The sequence below is a fragment of the Juglans microcarpa x Juglans regia genome, chromosome 2S, assembly GCF_004785595.1.
Source record: "Juglans microcarpa x Juglans regia isolate MS1-56 chromosome 2S, Jm3101_v1.0, whole genome shotgun sequence".
NCBI lineage: Eukaryota > Viridiplantae > Streptophyta > Magnoliopsida > Fagales > Juglandaceae > Juglans > Juglans microcarpa x Juglans regia.
The window spans coordinates 16,758,594-16,774,611 of NC_054597.1; the positions used below are offsets into that span (position 1 = coordinate 16,758,594).

Sequence of the window (16,018 nt, forward strand, 5' to 3'; positions counted from 1 at the left end):
AGAAAATGTGCAAGACTAAAGGAAATGGTGGGGGTTGGTTTCAAGAACTTGCAGATTTTTAACATGTCCCTTATTGCAAAGCAGGGTTGGAGAATCATGACGGAAGAAAAGTCTTTGCTGCACCAGATTTTTAAAGCTAAATACTTTCCAAAACTTAGATTCCAAGATGCCACACTTGGAGCAAATCCTTCTTATGTTTGGAGAGGCATTTGGGAGGCAAAAGAAAACTTGATGAAAGGGTGTAGATGGAGAATTGGTGATGGGAAATCAATCAATGAATGGTCTAACTACTGGCTGCCACAGCACAAACTTCTCCCTCAACCTGCCAGCTTCGAAGTTATACACCAAAATGCTACTGTTGATACTCCGATTGATAAAGAGACTAAGTGGTGGGATGTCACAAAAATCCAAAGCCATCTCCCAGCCCAGCAGGCAGCAATTATTTTGAAGATTCTGTTAAGTACTGAACCTTGTCCTGACCGTTTAATCTGGGAGCACGGAAAGAACGGGAACTACAGTGTAAAAAGTGGCTATCGTTTGTTCTCTTCTCTTGGGACAGAGGATCATAGAGAGGAATGCTCCAATGCTCAAATACACAGAAACTTTTGGAAAAAAACTATGGAAAATGAATGTGCCTAACCGAGTAAAAAGTTTTGGATGAAGGGCATGTAGAAACGGGTTACCTACCCTGTTGAATCTTCAAACTAGGAAAGTGCCCGTAGAACCCACTTGTAGATGGTGTAAGGAGCTGAAGAAGATACCACTCATGTACTTTTAAGCTGTCCAATAGTGAGAGATGCGTGGTCCTCCCTATTTCCTCAACTTTCAATGGAAGTAAATACTAGCTGGTTTCAGTTTGCACTAAATGTACAGCAAAGAGGCAGTAATGGAGACCTAGAAAAGGTGTTTTTAGTAGCATGGGAAATGTGGTACTGGAGAAATCAGTTAATCCATGAAGAAGTGGTCATATCCGCCTTGCAAGCTGTAGAAATGGCCCTGTCCTCCAAGAATACTCATTTGCAGGCTCTTGCTTCCCAAGGCCCTAGGAATGCTTGTCGGTGGGAAGCCCCTGATCCTGGAATTCTGAAGCTAAATGTGGATGGAGTGGTGTTTGCAAATCAAAGAAGTGCAGGTGTGGGTTTTATTCTCAGAAACTCAAAGGCTGAAGTCATCTTCTCTGCTAGCAAAAAAGAAAATGATATTAATGACCCTATCGAAATAGAATTGCTAGCAATTTTGAGAGGCCTCCAGTTTTGCATTCCCCTCGGTATCTCGCATTTGGTTATAGAAAGTGACTCCATACTAATGGTGAATGAAGTGCAAAGTGATTCCTTATCTAGATCGCTCCACGGCAATCTGGTGCAACAGATTAAGCAGGTTATGTTAAGATTTCCTTCTTGTTCTATTCAACACAATAGCCATTTAGGCAATGGTGCAGCCCATGGGTTGGCAAACTTTGCATGGAATATAGATGATCTGATAACTTGGTAGGGTTCTTATCCCGGTTGTATTGAACAAGTTGTTTGGTCTGATTCTGTGTTGTAATAGTTCTCTGATTAATGAAAGCAATTCCTGTTATAAATATATATATATATATATATATATATTGGCTCACTAATACCATCCCAAAATCATCCATTAAAATGTAACATGCCTATAAATCTGGCACATGCGTCCAACCCACATGACCTATACTCCAAAAAGAGTAGTCAATAATACAATTAGAATCTCATTCGAACATTATAAAGAGGAAAAACTTTTCATTTATAAATAATGTGGGATCCCATAGAGTGATACATCACCTACCCCACTTATCAGAATGTATCAAACCTACAATTAGAGCATTCCCAATAGCTTCTTTAAGTTATTATCCAAAATAACTCATCAAACCCGCATTTTCTATTTTTGTTAAAATATTTGATAATGCGGCATACATTAGCTTATCCTTTTTTTTTTTTTTTCTATATATCATTTATATATTCTTTTTCTTTCAAATAACAAAAATAATACCAAAAAGACTAGAAAGAAAATCAAAAGATGAAAAAAGGGGAACCCATGACTAAATGAAATCCCCTGGCAAGTTTCAAGCTTGATAAACATCCAACACACCATCTTTAAAAAAACTTATTGCGAAATTCAATTGAAAATCTTATAAAAGAGAACGAAATAAGCACTAATAAACCCTTTTATTTATAGTCTAAGAAACTAAACCCCCCTCATCGCTTCAAAACACCCCGAGGAATATTTTATAACTGGCGTATTTCATAATTGGGTCATTATAGGCATTTGGCCCCAACCTCACCAACAATGCCTTGATAAAATAATCCATGTCCATGAGCTGACCAGATTCCTCCAACTCTTGGAACCAGATTAAGGCTCTGCCCTCCATCTGCAATGAGACTAATTTAACGCGATGAGGTGGCAAGGTATTATGAAAGACAAATAACTGATTTACCCTATAAACCCAACAAATTGTGTATTTACCTTGGAAGGTGGGAAACTCCAAGCACAATGTACTAGCTTGCACTTCTCCCATGCTATGCTCACTGACATCTCCATCCCTCCCTAGAGAGCCTATAGAGGATTCTCCTTAGCAACTGTTCTGATTCTTTTTATGTACATCTTTTTTTTAAGCTGCTTGTTGTTGTACTATGGAATCCTTTGGCCTCTTAAGGGCCACATCTCAGTCTCTAAATTTTGATACTACAAATCTGTGGATTTCTTTAGGGCATTCAACCCATCTTGAAGTTCATTTAATCGAGTGTCTTTTGCCATGGTGCGTATTCCTCAGCACAAAGATCGGTGTCGCCCTTATGCCAACTAGGTACCCGCGCTAGGCGATTGTGAAGCTCAAAGGCTCATTCCTGAAGGTAACCTACTGGCGGCGGTTGTGGCACCAGTGTAAATACTCGGTGTCTGCTAGAGAAGATGTTGTGCTGATATTGTTGTCCAGGTGAGAGAAGTCAGGCAATCAAGTGACTTGTCTCGCATGTTGACTAGTCACGAGGGAGGTCGGGCAGTCAAGTGACTTGCCTTGCCTGTTGACTCTCGGTGAGGTATGAGTGAGGTCATGCAGTCTAATGACTTGTCCCACCTATGGACTCTCGGTGAGATGTGAGTGAGGTCGGGTAGTCCGAGACCATTCCTGCTTGTGTACTTGTCTCGAGGGAGGTCGAGTAGTCTGATGACTTGTTCCGCCTCTCGATTCTCTGTGAGGTTTGTGTAAGGTTGAGCAGTTCAGGAACTTTTTCACCAGTGGATTCGTCACGAGGGGGGTCGGACAATCTAGTGACTTGTTCCACCTGATAACTCTAGGTAATATGTAAGTGAGGTCGGGCGGTTCGGGACCTTTCACACGTATGGACTCATCTCGAGGGAGGTCAGGCAGTCTAATGACTTGTCTAGGTTTGAGTAACTTCGAGCGGTCTGAGACTTTTCTCACCCTTGAACTCATCTCGAGGGAGGTCGGGCAGGCTAATGACTTATAACACCCCGCCAAATCGTGACAAGAGACCATAAGAATTGTGAAGTCTTGACCATGTTAAGGAATTAAGTATATGAGGCAACTAGAGCCATAAGATGGGTTAAGTAACTTTCAATGTCATTTAGCTAAGAATTCTTACAAAATATTCTTTCTAATACTTAAGAATAGGTCAAGAAAAGAACTCATTATCTTGGTGGGCATGAGGATAAAACCCATAACATTGCGAGGAACTTGGCTAAAAAGGGAATGGGCTTAAGCATAAAAGCTAAAAGACCTAACTCTTGAGGAGGACATCTAGAATGGGCCCAAGATAAAGCCCATAAGAGAGGCCCAAGTTTTAGGCCCAACTACCAAATGGCTCAAGGCTCAATATGAAGCCCAAGGATTGGCCTAAATTTAAGGCCCACGAAAAAAGCCCAATAGCTAGGCCCAAGTCTGAATGGGCCAAGGTCCCAGATGAAGCCGAACTCTAGTCCCAACCATATAAACCAAAGTTCAATTTGAAAAGCCCAATCCAAAGCCCAACATAAACTCTAGCCCAAATTATTAAACTTAAGGCCAAAGATTGCCCAACTTGGAGACTAAGTTTTAGAAACTTGCCTATCATACTTCACCTTAGGAATTCAACACCTTTTGCAATACAATTTCTCTAGGAGGCGCCTAAAGGAATACTTGGTTGCCAAGTTCTACACTTCAGAATTTCAAAAGACAATTTCTGAATTTGTATGACCAAAATCAAGACAAGGATCAATTTAACAAGCATAGGATTGCAATCGGCCACTAGACCCTTTAAGGAAAATTTTCTAAAAAATCTAATCTTAACCTCTTTTAATTAGATTAAACATTAGTTAGCCAAAGAAAAGACCAAGTATTAGTACATGTCATAGCCATAGGAGACATGTCCAAGCTGTCTACTTCACAATAAACCTCCAACAAGTACAAACCGAATACCTTCAATATATTCTACCAAGTGCCTTGTATAATTTGAATGAAATTTTGTGCAATAAGATAAGTGCCACCACTTGGATAAATGTGAAAACTTGTAACATGAAAAAAGGACAATGGGAAACACACTCTTAGACATTCACATGATGTACAAGTCACTAGAGTTCAAACTAGACACCAACACCTTTTACACATTCCAAATAAACAAGGGCAGCACCTCTGTAGGCCATTCACTTTGTCTCCAAGATAAAAGAACAATAGATTCCAAGTAATCAGATCTTCCTTTGACCCCAAAAAGCCTATTTGGTCAATAGATGGAAGAAGAAAAGACAAAGGAAGTCAAAAGACCCTATCTTGGCCGATTGACACCATTAAACATCAATTTTTTTTTCCTTCCTTTCATCTGCCCCCTCTCCAATTTGACTCCTTGCACGTTTTCTCAAGCTAGGAAGAAGTGCCAACTCATTTCAAGTTCCCTAACATCATGTCAAACCGTTGCACCCCACTCCAACCATCAATGAATGCAATTGGATACCCCTAGAGTAAGGTCATCGGATTTCGGTCAAATTGTGAAGGAAAATTTTTGAAAGTGAACAACCCTAATTGAAGACATTGAAGGGGAGAATCAAATCTAAAATGAAGACATAGGCTACATCCCCAAAACACATACAAGAGGGAACTATTGCCCCTAGCATCTAGCCGAGCATCATGATGAACATGCTTACAAACCACCTCCTATTCCCATGCCATCCACTTGATTCCCAAGCAAGGTTGAAGAAACCATGGCATTTAGCCATCACTTGAAGCCTAAAGCTTTGATTGACTCCAAAAGTTTGAAGGAAAACTGAATGAAAATTGGAAGAAGCCAAATAGCTCTTCTTGGCTATCAACAACACCCTCAGCTCTCTTTCATCTCTTCCACCATGAAGACATATGTCTCTTACTCTCATATCTTCCTTACGTAAGGAAGGAATCATTTTTGCACCTACTAGGGCCTTAGAACCGAACTAGCTAAGGGAAACTAGTGGTTTTAGGCAATAGTTTTGTAGAAGAAAAAGGATCGCTGATCATGATCATGATCAAACTAAGTTCATGGGAACTTGTTCAAAAACTCATAAATTATTACACCCCACAAACTCAGAAATGACTTTATCCTAGTGTAGACATTAGATTCCATAGCTGCAACAAAAGAACAAAGAGGGAAAATCATCATAACCATTAGCCAAATTCACCATGGTAAGCTTAGAGGTAAGTTGTCGGGTAACCTATGGGTTGTATTGCTTCTTGAATTATTTGCATGTTCAAATGGAGCCTATAAATAGCATGCCTCATGCCCTAACTCCAAATTACAAGCAAATAATTTGAGTAATATAGAGAAGAGGTTTCGAAAATAGTGAAAGAGAGAGCCAAAGCCGTGTACTTGGAAGGAAAAGCCTCAAGTTGGTAAGTAGTCTATCTTGATATATTGCTTGGATGATGGATAAATATGTTAAGCATGAATTTATGATGCCATGAGAAGTTTTAACTTAAGATTTGATATGAGAAGGTACAGGGATGTATGCTTGGATTAGGTCTTGATGGCAAGATAAGTTTGTATTATGGCTACTAAATAATCATGATATGCTATGATAGGAAGTGAAAGTCTTAAAAGATCAAGTGAAGATTGATTACAATATACCATGCTCGATATTTAATCAATATCTTGAGTTGATCATCTAATATGCTTCAGGTTACTAGTGATTTAAGGATGAATTATGATGTTTTAGTTAAATTGCTTATGAATATATATTAGGCATCATGTTAAGGTATAGTTTAAGTATCACATGAGGAATTTGGTTAATGATTTAAAGTTAGATTGATGAAAGGGATCATAAGGATGATAACTTGATCAATTGATACCAATGTCGTGGATATTTAGCATGAGTATATGCCATGACTTAGACAAAAAACATCATGATAAACACTTAATTCAAAGTATTGAGAGTTGTATAGAAATTAAAAGTGTAGAAGTCATTGAATCACTTGGATTGGTGAGGTTTAGCAAAACAAAGTATTAATGGGTTGAGTGTATAGTATTTAATGACTACTAAGATTCTAACTTGTAACATATTTTTGTTTCAACCACCACCTTCTTATTTCAAGAAGTTTGTAAGTTGGCCTCTAACTTACTCTTGGATAATATTTATATGATTTTGTGTAAATGTTACATTCATGTTACAAATACTATTTGATCGTGAAATGTCTTGTATTACTTTATGAGCATTCAGTCACTACAAAATATGTGTGTTGATTATTATAAAATTTTCAATAAAGGCTTTAGCATGATGCATAAAAATGTGATATTTTACATGAAGTTGATACTTGTTACAAAACAAATTACACATGTCACAAAATATGTTTTGTCATGAGCATAGCATGAAAAATATTTTTATCATGACCCAATGCTATTATGGAGGATTATCTTACTGGAACTCCTTTGTCCACTATGTCCACTCTGGAGTAATTAAAAACATTTTTATCATGATCCAATGCTAGGTTGATGAAGAATAGTCAACGAAATTCAACTGGTTCCTCTTTAAAGGATTCCAGGACATTGTCGTATTATGACACCTAACGCTAGTGGGTGTCCATGTCTTGTAAAGTTATAATCAATGCATTCAAACTTATCTACGCAGCTCTGAAGATGTTATCTCAACTAAAAGTTAAGTTACAAAAACCAACAGGAACTCATGGTACAAGAAAAAAATGGGAGCCTTGATGATTCCATATGTTAAGAAAGATCAAAAGTAAAGAAAAGAAAAAAAAAAACTTAATTGAAGGAAAGTGAAAAATTATGAAATGTTCTCTGTAAGAAAATGTGTATTTTTTAAAAGATGTTGAGGAATCTGAATGGAAACAAATATGATTTTTTTCTGCATTTCAAGCATCCATCTTATGTTTATTATCTATCATGTTTATGTTATCTTTGTGTACCCTGACTAAGAATGATTGAGGAGGAGTTGGACCCAAACCGCCAGTTGGAGTTGATTGTGTTCTTCCTAAAGATGGTCCTACAACCATTTAGTGCATCCAGGCAATGCTCAGAATATGTTCCATTTTAAGACCTCTTTGACCACGACTTGAATAAGGAGATGTATTCTCCATTTGTTTATGTGTATTATGTACATGCCTCATATTACAAACAATTTGATGATGCATGAATGAGTAACTTTAATAAAGTTATGGTTTTAAGTTATTCTAGTACAAAACTTTGACAAGTCACTTTTTTCGTTGCGGTCATTACATTCTACTAGATGAATCATAGTATGCATTGCATATTATATGTCATGAACTAGGATATGTGACCTTATGCTATATGTCCTAATACTCCAAGTCCCCATTATAACACAAGCGGAGATTGGGGATGTCACAGGGTAGTATCAAAGCAATTACATCTCTGAATAAAACCACATGACCTAGGAGTACTGTACTAGAATATAAGTTTTTAGTTTAAATAGGCATAAATATTGAAGGTTGAAATCTTGATTTGACATATTTCTCAAGAGTTGAGAACAAGATGGCGCAAGACTGATGAGAACGAAATAGTGATGGATCCAACAGTCGAAGAGAGTATGATCACTCGTTGGAAAGAGGACACGTAGTGGCAAATGCGAAGGAAGGACTGTTATTTTTCAAGGATCAAAAAGTAATCCCAGCTAATCTTGAAATAAAAGATAAGATTTTGAAGGAAGAGCATCAGACCCCATAAGCAACACATCCTGGAAGCGTGGAGATGTATCAAGATTTAAAATAGTGCTTCTGGTGGGAAGGCATGAAGAAAGATGCTGCTAAATAGTAAATAAATGTTCTATATGTAGAATGGTAAAAGAAAAATATAAAAAACCAACGGATGAGTTACAATCACTATCTATCCCTAAATGAAAATGGGAAGACATTTCTATGGATTTTGTGATTGGTTTACTAAGGACCTATGCAGGGAATAATTCTATATGGGTCATAATTGATCGCCTAACCAAGAGTGTTCATTTCTTAACTATAAAGAATACAGATTCAATGGAGAAAATATCCTAATTATTTGTATAAGAAACAGTTTGATTGCATGGAATTCCCAAAACCATTGTATCAGATAGAGATACATGATTTACTTCTAGATTTTGGCAAAGCCTTTAGAACATAATGGGCATAATGTTGAAATTTATTAGTGCCTATCATCCTCAAACAGACGGGTAGACTAAAAGAAAGATACCAACTTTGAAAAATATGTTAAGCACATGTATGCTACAAGAAAAAAGCGATTGGGAAAAACAGTTACCCTTGATAGAATTTGCTTACAATAAGGTTGCATTTGGATGTTGAACTGAGTTCAGCTGAGTTTAGCTGAGTTGAGTTCTTTTTGAATAATAGTGAGTTGAGTAGTGAAGAGAGTTATGTAGGGCCTATCTAAACTGAGTTTAAAGTATATTTGGATGTTAAAATGAGTTTAGTACTTTTTATGAGAAATTGAAAAAAGTTGTGGGTCCTACGTATAAAAATGTTTTAAGTTGAAAAAGGTTGTGGGTCCCACGTGTAAGAAGGTTTTGAGTTGGGATGAGTTTAATAATATGAGAGTTAGGTGTTTGGATGTTAGATTTAACTTACAATTAGACTAAATGCTGCCTAAGAGTTATCAAGCCTTAATTCAAATGGCACCTTATGAGGTATTATATGGAAGAAAATGTAGATCTTCGTTGTATTGGGACAAGGTAGGGGAACAAAAAATATATAGTCTATAGATACTATAGGATATGAAGAAGAAACTTTTGATCATAAAAAAAAAAAAAGGATGAAAGCAGCACAAGATAGACAATAAAGTTACGTAGAGCATAGAAGAAGGAAATTGAAATTTGAAGTTGGAGATTGGGTCTACATCAAAGTCTCACATATGAAAGGTGTAATACAATTTGGGGAGAAAGGAAAACTAAGCCTAAGATACGTTGGCCTTATGAAATAATAGAGGAAGTACGTCCAATGGCTTACAGACAAGATCTTCCAACTGAATATCAAGAAATCCATTATGCATTTCACATTTCTTCTCTAAAGAAATGTTTTGGCAAGCAGACTCCAGCAATCGTTAACCTTGAAGATATATCCTTACAGCCAAACTTGTCATACGAAGAAATTTCGATACAAATATTAGATTGGAAGGAATAGGAACTCAAGAAGCGAAACATTTCACTAGTGAAGGTGTTATGGCAAAACCATGATGTATATGAGGCCACTTGGGAAAGAGAAGATGATATGAAATCAAAATATCCTTCTCAGTTTGGCTTGTAATATGTTTATTTGTAACTTATATGAGTTTTTGTATGCATTGACTAAACACATGAGGCATTGGGGGGCATATATTATTAATTCCTCTTTATTAACATATAAATTCTATGTTGATCTTATGATTTTTAGTTAGAATGTCCTGAAACAAGAATGACACACATAGATCTAACATATCACCTCGAAGTTTAAGGATATTATGAGAAGAACAAGAGAGAAGAAGAGAAAGGCAGGAGGAGTTGGACCAATTAATTTCCTCATACTAGCAATACAGGCAGGTAGAAAAAGATCATCCTAATAAATCTATCGACTTATTATCATACATAGTCAAAAAGACCAAACCAAGAGGAAATGAAATTGAAATACATACAAAAATCAAACATTCCAACCATGAGCGTGATTTAAAACTCGTCGACGAGTTTAGGATCAACAAAAAGTGTGATGCATGCATACAATCTATCTTTCCTCCTTTTTATTCATGTGCTTAGTATGGATTCTTTCTTCACAAATCTTGGGTTGAACCACCAAGAAATTTGCAACAACCATTTCATCCACAACCCCTCAAGCTCCTCTTGAACGATCAAGAGTACCTTTTCAGATATGATGCTCGCTGCTGTCCTTGTAATGGCTTTAATTATCATTGTGACACATGCAACTTTCACCTTGATGTCCAATCCAGTTTAATCCGTGAAATCTTTACGCATTTGAGTCACGAACATGAGCTAATTCTTGCCAAGTGAAGAGAAAAGCAAAAAGTGTAGTTCTTGTGGATCATATGAAGGATACAAATATAGTTGTGTTGCTTGTGAATTCACTCTGAACTTCAAATCTTGACACTTTCACATATGATAAGCTATAAAAAAAACATGATCATCCCTTCACACTTTGTTATACTTCAGAAGATGACTATGGTGAATATTACTGTGATATTTGTGAATAAATACGAGACCCAAAATGTTGGTTCTATTATTACGCTGATTGTAGTTATCCTGCTAATTCTCATTGCATTCTTGGAGAATTTCCAAATCTCATGTTTGGAAAAGCTTCTAAATTTGATATCTGTCAACGTGTCCTTGCTTTGGCTACGAAGTATAGGTGCTACTATCATCGCCTAACAAGAACAAATCTATTACAAGATATTTTTTTTAGAGATACATGGTTGGCATCTACTGCCTACCAAGTAATTATAGGAATTAAAAGAATTGTTGTATAGACTAGTGTATCCACTTTCTTGTTGAACATAAATTAAATTTGTTTTTGATAGTTACTTGTTTTGTTTAATAAATATTTAGTGGTTAGTTTCTCATTGTTTTGTTGTAAAAGAAGAAAAGAAATGCAACATATATGCAACATAGCATATATGCAATAGGATCAAAAATGCTGTTTGATCACCACATTACCACCATTTGATTTTTTATTGATAGAATAGACCATCTCCTGAGTTAAGCTAATATTGTCAAAAATACTACAACCAGAGATAAACGCCCCTTGCTCCTGAGAGATCAATTTAGAAAGCAAGCTCGTCAAATGGGCTACAACAATCTTAGAGCAAACCTTATAAATAACCGAACAAAGACAAATGGGCCTAAATTTATCAAAGCCAGAAAGCATATCCACCTTAGGAATTAGAACAATGTAAGAAGCCGTGTAGAACCTGGGAAAAGACTTAGTATGGAAGAACTCAGTAATGGCCTCCAATAAATCATCCTTAATAAAATCCCAACAGACTCTAAAGAAGTTAGAACCAAAATCATCAGGTCCAGGGCTACTATCAATGGGGATACTAAAGAGAGCATCTTTAATTTCTTCAAGCGAAGAGTCTTTACAAAGAGAAAGATTATCCTAAGTAGTGATCACAACAGTAACGAGATCACTTAAATCCGGCAAGCCAACTCTACGATTGTCACCTAAAAATTGTTGAAAGTACTCAACAGCAGCCTTATGAATATAAAGGAGAGAATGTAACATGGTACCATCAGCAAGATACATGTCACTGACCCTTTTATACATTTTAGAATTCAGAATAGCATGAAGAAATTTAGAATTTTGGTCCCCATCTTTCAACCAATTTTTCTTAGCCATATGCGAAAGTCTCATCTCTTCTCTATTCTTCCAAGTAGATAATTTCAACTTAGACACCATGAGATCATAGTCATCCTCAACATTGAAACAAGCCTGAAGGAGATTATCTAAACTCTTAATGTGATGCTCAAGATCTTTGATAATAACAATAGTTCTCTCAAACACACGCTGATTCCACTCCCTTAAAGCCATCTTAAACCTTTTCAATTTAGAAGAAAACTTATGAAGCCCAAGACCAAACCCTTCCTGATTCCAAAACCCCTCCACAAAGCTAAGAAAGTTCGTGTGATCAGTCCACATTACTGGTAACGAAAGGGACTAGGGCTATATTTAAAAGGACCCTCTCCCATCTGAATCATGAGAGGAGAATGATTCGAGGTGGAACGAGCCAAAACATGATAATTAACATTCGAAAACAAATGGGAGCTTTCTTGGATAACACAAAAAAATGCTCAAAAGAGTGACAGTGTAGTATACAAAATCCCACATTCCATCTGAAGGGTTACATCCGGAATGGGATTCCAGAAGGATTTTGATTCAACAGGTCATTCACCTAACCTAGCAGTATGGCCTAACGCCACGTGGAAGGCCCCCACTCAAGGAAGGATTGAGGAGTTGGCAGGTCGTAAAGAGATGCAGATGATGCCCTAATCGTCTATCTCTGTCATCTTGTAGTATGACAGTCAAGGCTAAAGGACTCATATCCAGACATACTTGGAGTCAAAAGTATTCAGAAGGACGACTGACAATCCAGCACTATAAAAAGGATTGTGACATGGGACAAAATCCCACTTTTGAGATCCTAAACACCTGAGATCTTGTGGAGCCGGATTCTTTAGAGGAAGAAAGAAAGGGGCAACACAGAAAAGTAGGAAACCAATACCTGTCAGATAGGTTAGCTTCTAAGACAGTACTAGAGAATGTGGGTTGGATGTTATATGTAAGAGGCGTACGCATATTCCATAACCTTCCCATTTCTATTCATGAATAAATCTAATTTCATCACTATGTTTATCCCTATATTTACTCTGTTTTCTGAGACTTCGAATGTGTTTACGATTTTCACCAAATTGTCATTTCTGTATGAGAAGCCCTAATTTCTATGTGCAGGGTCCTATTTTGGTGTGAGAGAAATGCGCGTCAATAATAATGAGACTGGATGGAGTTCCCTGGACCATTCCCGCGAGACGTTGCCACCAGCTTCACACGGGAAGGAGAATGCCCCGTGGTGATTGGGGTGGAGTGATATTGTTCTTGGCCTTCTCTAATAGTCATAGAATCCCCCGGCATATCACGTGTTGGTGTCTTTTAGTAAGGTGGCCAGAAAGGCATTTTCTCGATGCAACATGTTATCTCTTGATGATTATATGTCTCTATGTGAGAGCATTTGCATGATGATTATGTATATGTGTGAGAGCATCCGTGTAATGATTATGTTATCTTTGTGTGAGATAGAGGTGCTAAATCGTGTTAACGGGTATTGTTCGTATTGTGTCCAGTCGTGTATATTATACGATATGGGTCAACCCGAACACGACCCGTTAAGTTTAAGGAGTTAGATTTTCAAACCCTAACACGATCTATTAAAATAACAGGTTGATACAACATGACCCGTTTTGACCTGTTATTAACTAATTAAAAATATATCGATACGACACAACCCGTTTCAACTCGTTTATGTAAATCGGTTGAATTGACCCAAATAATCCATTTGACTTAATTAACATAATTTCACATAAAATTTAAAATCAAAATATCTCCCAAAAATATAAAACTAACTACATAAGTCTAAAATTACAATCCAAACAATAAAACACCAAAATTATAATCCAGAGGAAGTTTTAGAAACTGTCATGACTCATGAGAACTAACTCAACTGAGAGAGAGAGAGAGAGTTAGAAAATACAAAATAGGGTTAGGGTGTTTTTGTTTTAAGGTTAAAAAGGATAATTATTGTAATTTTGAGTAAATAATTTAATGGGTCTAAATGGATCACTAATGGGTTAAGCGGGTTGACCTATTAGTGACCCGTTAATGAACGTGTCTTAACGGGTCAACTCATTTTGACCTGAACCAGTTAACATCAAACCCAAACCTACTAATTTCGTGTCATGTTCATACTGGGTTAACAGGTCGTATCACATATTGCCACCCCTAGTGTGTGAGCATCTATGTGATGATGATTGTGCCCTTGGAATCAACTTGATTTTATAGATTTTACTTACTGTAGCTAAGGCTGATTCCTTGCCTTAACAATATTCATGCTTTAAAATACGTTGCATAAAGGGTAACTCTTCATAGGGTGATTCATCGCAATGCATATGTACATGTGTTTCACAATGAGGGTGATTCCTCACAAGCATACGTATCTGTGTCCTTTCATTGTTTACATTAAACTTTTCATAACATCTTCAGGAATATTATCTCTCATTAGCAGTCTTGTCATAGCTGTCTAACCTACCTATGGTTTCGTTCTCTAAACCATAAACTTTGATATAGAGTTAGGACTAGGAGTGTTCCTGAGAAAGAGGAGTCGACCCTCTCGAACCCTGATAACGGAGGCTGGACTCTGTTATAAGAGCAACCACTTGTATTCGGTCTACCGCCTATTAGGCGATGAACAAACTATTTGGGGTTGTATTTATTTCTATGTTTGAGATTAATGACAATAATTATTCCTACATTATGGTCTAGCTTTCTGGTACTATATGGTCTTAGTTTACCAACTAAACATCTATTTTCATTGTAATTTTTACATCTGTAACCCTACACATGCACTTCCATCTGGACAAGATCCTTTACACGATGAACAATGCACCACAACTGCAGAGCTATGGCACGAGTAAGCTTCATCCTAGGAGTCATAAGGGGATGAAGGTACTTCGGTTAAAGGGAACGCTACCAAAGCTAAAGCTAGTTTGATCTGGACATGTGTGAAAGTTATATTACGGGGAAGCAGAAAATGGTCAATTTCTTGAGGGGAGATAGAGCACTCAGGTCAAGAAAGTTGGAACTTGTACACACATATTTATGGGGACCTTCTGCAATCTCATCTCTAGGAGGTTCTCATACTACCTCACTTTTATCGATGACTACAATAGAAAGGTATGGGTCTAAACTAAGATATTCAAGAAATGGAAAACCATGGTTGAGACATAAACAGACTTGAAGATAAAATGTTTGAGCTTTGATAATGGTGAAGAGTACATTGATAGAGGATTCAAGGAGTACTTTGCATCGCATGGTATGAAAACAAAATCAACACTAAATGGTTAGTCAAATCCATAATAACTTAATAGATAATGAATAAATAATCTACAAACTTGTTTATAGGACTGGCATAATTCTCACTTACATCGATAAGTAAAGAACTGTGTTATTTGGGTGGGTTAATCAATTTTCTCCCTTTTTCTCTTCTCCCTCACGATTTTCTTTTGAATTTTGCCCATCATTCTTTTCCTTTCCTCGCCTTATCACTTTTACTCTCCCGCTTTCTTTCTTTTCTTCTTTCCTTGATTATGGTCCCTTTCATTAGAATTTTGCCTAGTCTTGCCTACGTATGTCCACCTGGCATTCTCATTCTGCACGCTTGTTCCTGCTCTTTCCTATCACGCACTCTTTCTTTTCACACCCTGTAAGTAACTTCTAGTCCCCCTCTCCTTTATTTATAGCAAAAGAGTCCTTAAAGCTGAAGTAAAGTTTACAGTTGATTAAAACCTATATTACCGCTATTCGAACACCATAGGTCCAGTGGAATCTCAGCAGTGAAATCAATCATCACGTGGTCAGCTGCAACCTTATCCTTTTCTTTCTAAGCAAGTTGCTCAGAGGCATTTTTACTCGGATGGCCTTTTCCAAGCAAGTTGCTCAGATGCCTAGCACTTCCATGCAAGTGTGCCGAGCACTAAGCTCGGCCATCCCAACCAATGATGTGGAGCGAGCAACACACCGAGCAAGCTTTCCGAGCAATGCACCAGGCAACTTCCTGAGCAAGCATTCTAAGCAATGTGATCGGTCATTCTGAGTAATTGTGTCGAGCAACATGCCCAGTTATTCAAAGCAATATGCAAGATCATCCGGAGAAATTGTACCAAGCACTTGATCATTCCGAGCAAATGTGCTCTGATCCTCCTTGAATCTTACTATTCAATCTTGGCTCAGCACTCGAGAATTCCTGAGCTTATTCCAAACTGAGGATCT

The 16,018-nt window shown here is 37.3% G+C and overlaps 1 protein-coding gene across 1 annotated transcript; it reads left to right on the top strand.

The window, feature by feature from the left end:
- The first annotated feature begins 828 nt into the window (after positions 1 to 828).
- LOC121253432 lies at positions 829 to 1,491 on the top strand. The gene has a single exon (XM_041153443.1). The coding sequence runs from the start codon at positions 829 to 831 to the stop codon at positions 1,489 to 1,491; it is 663 nt and encodes a 220-aa protein (XP_041009377.1).
- Positions 1,492 to 16,018: the final 14,527 nt, after the last annotated feature.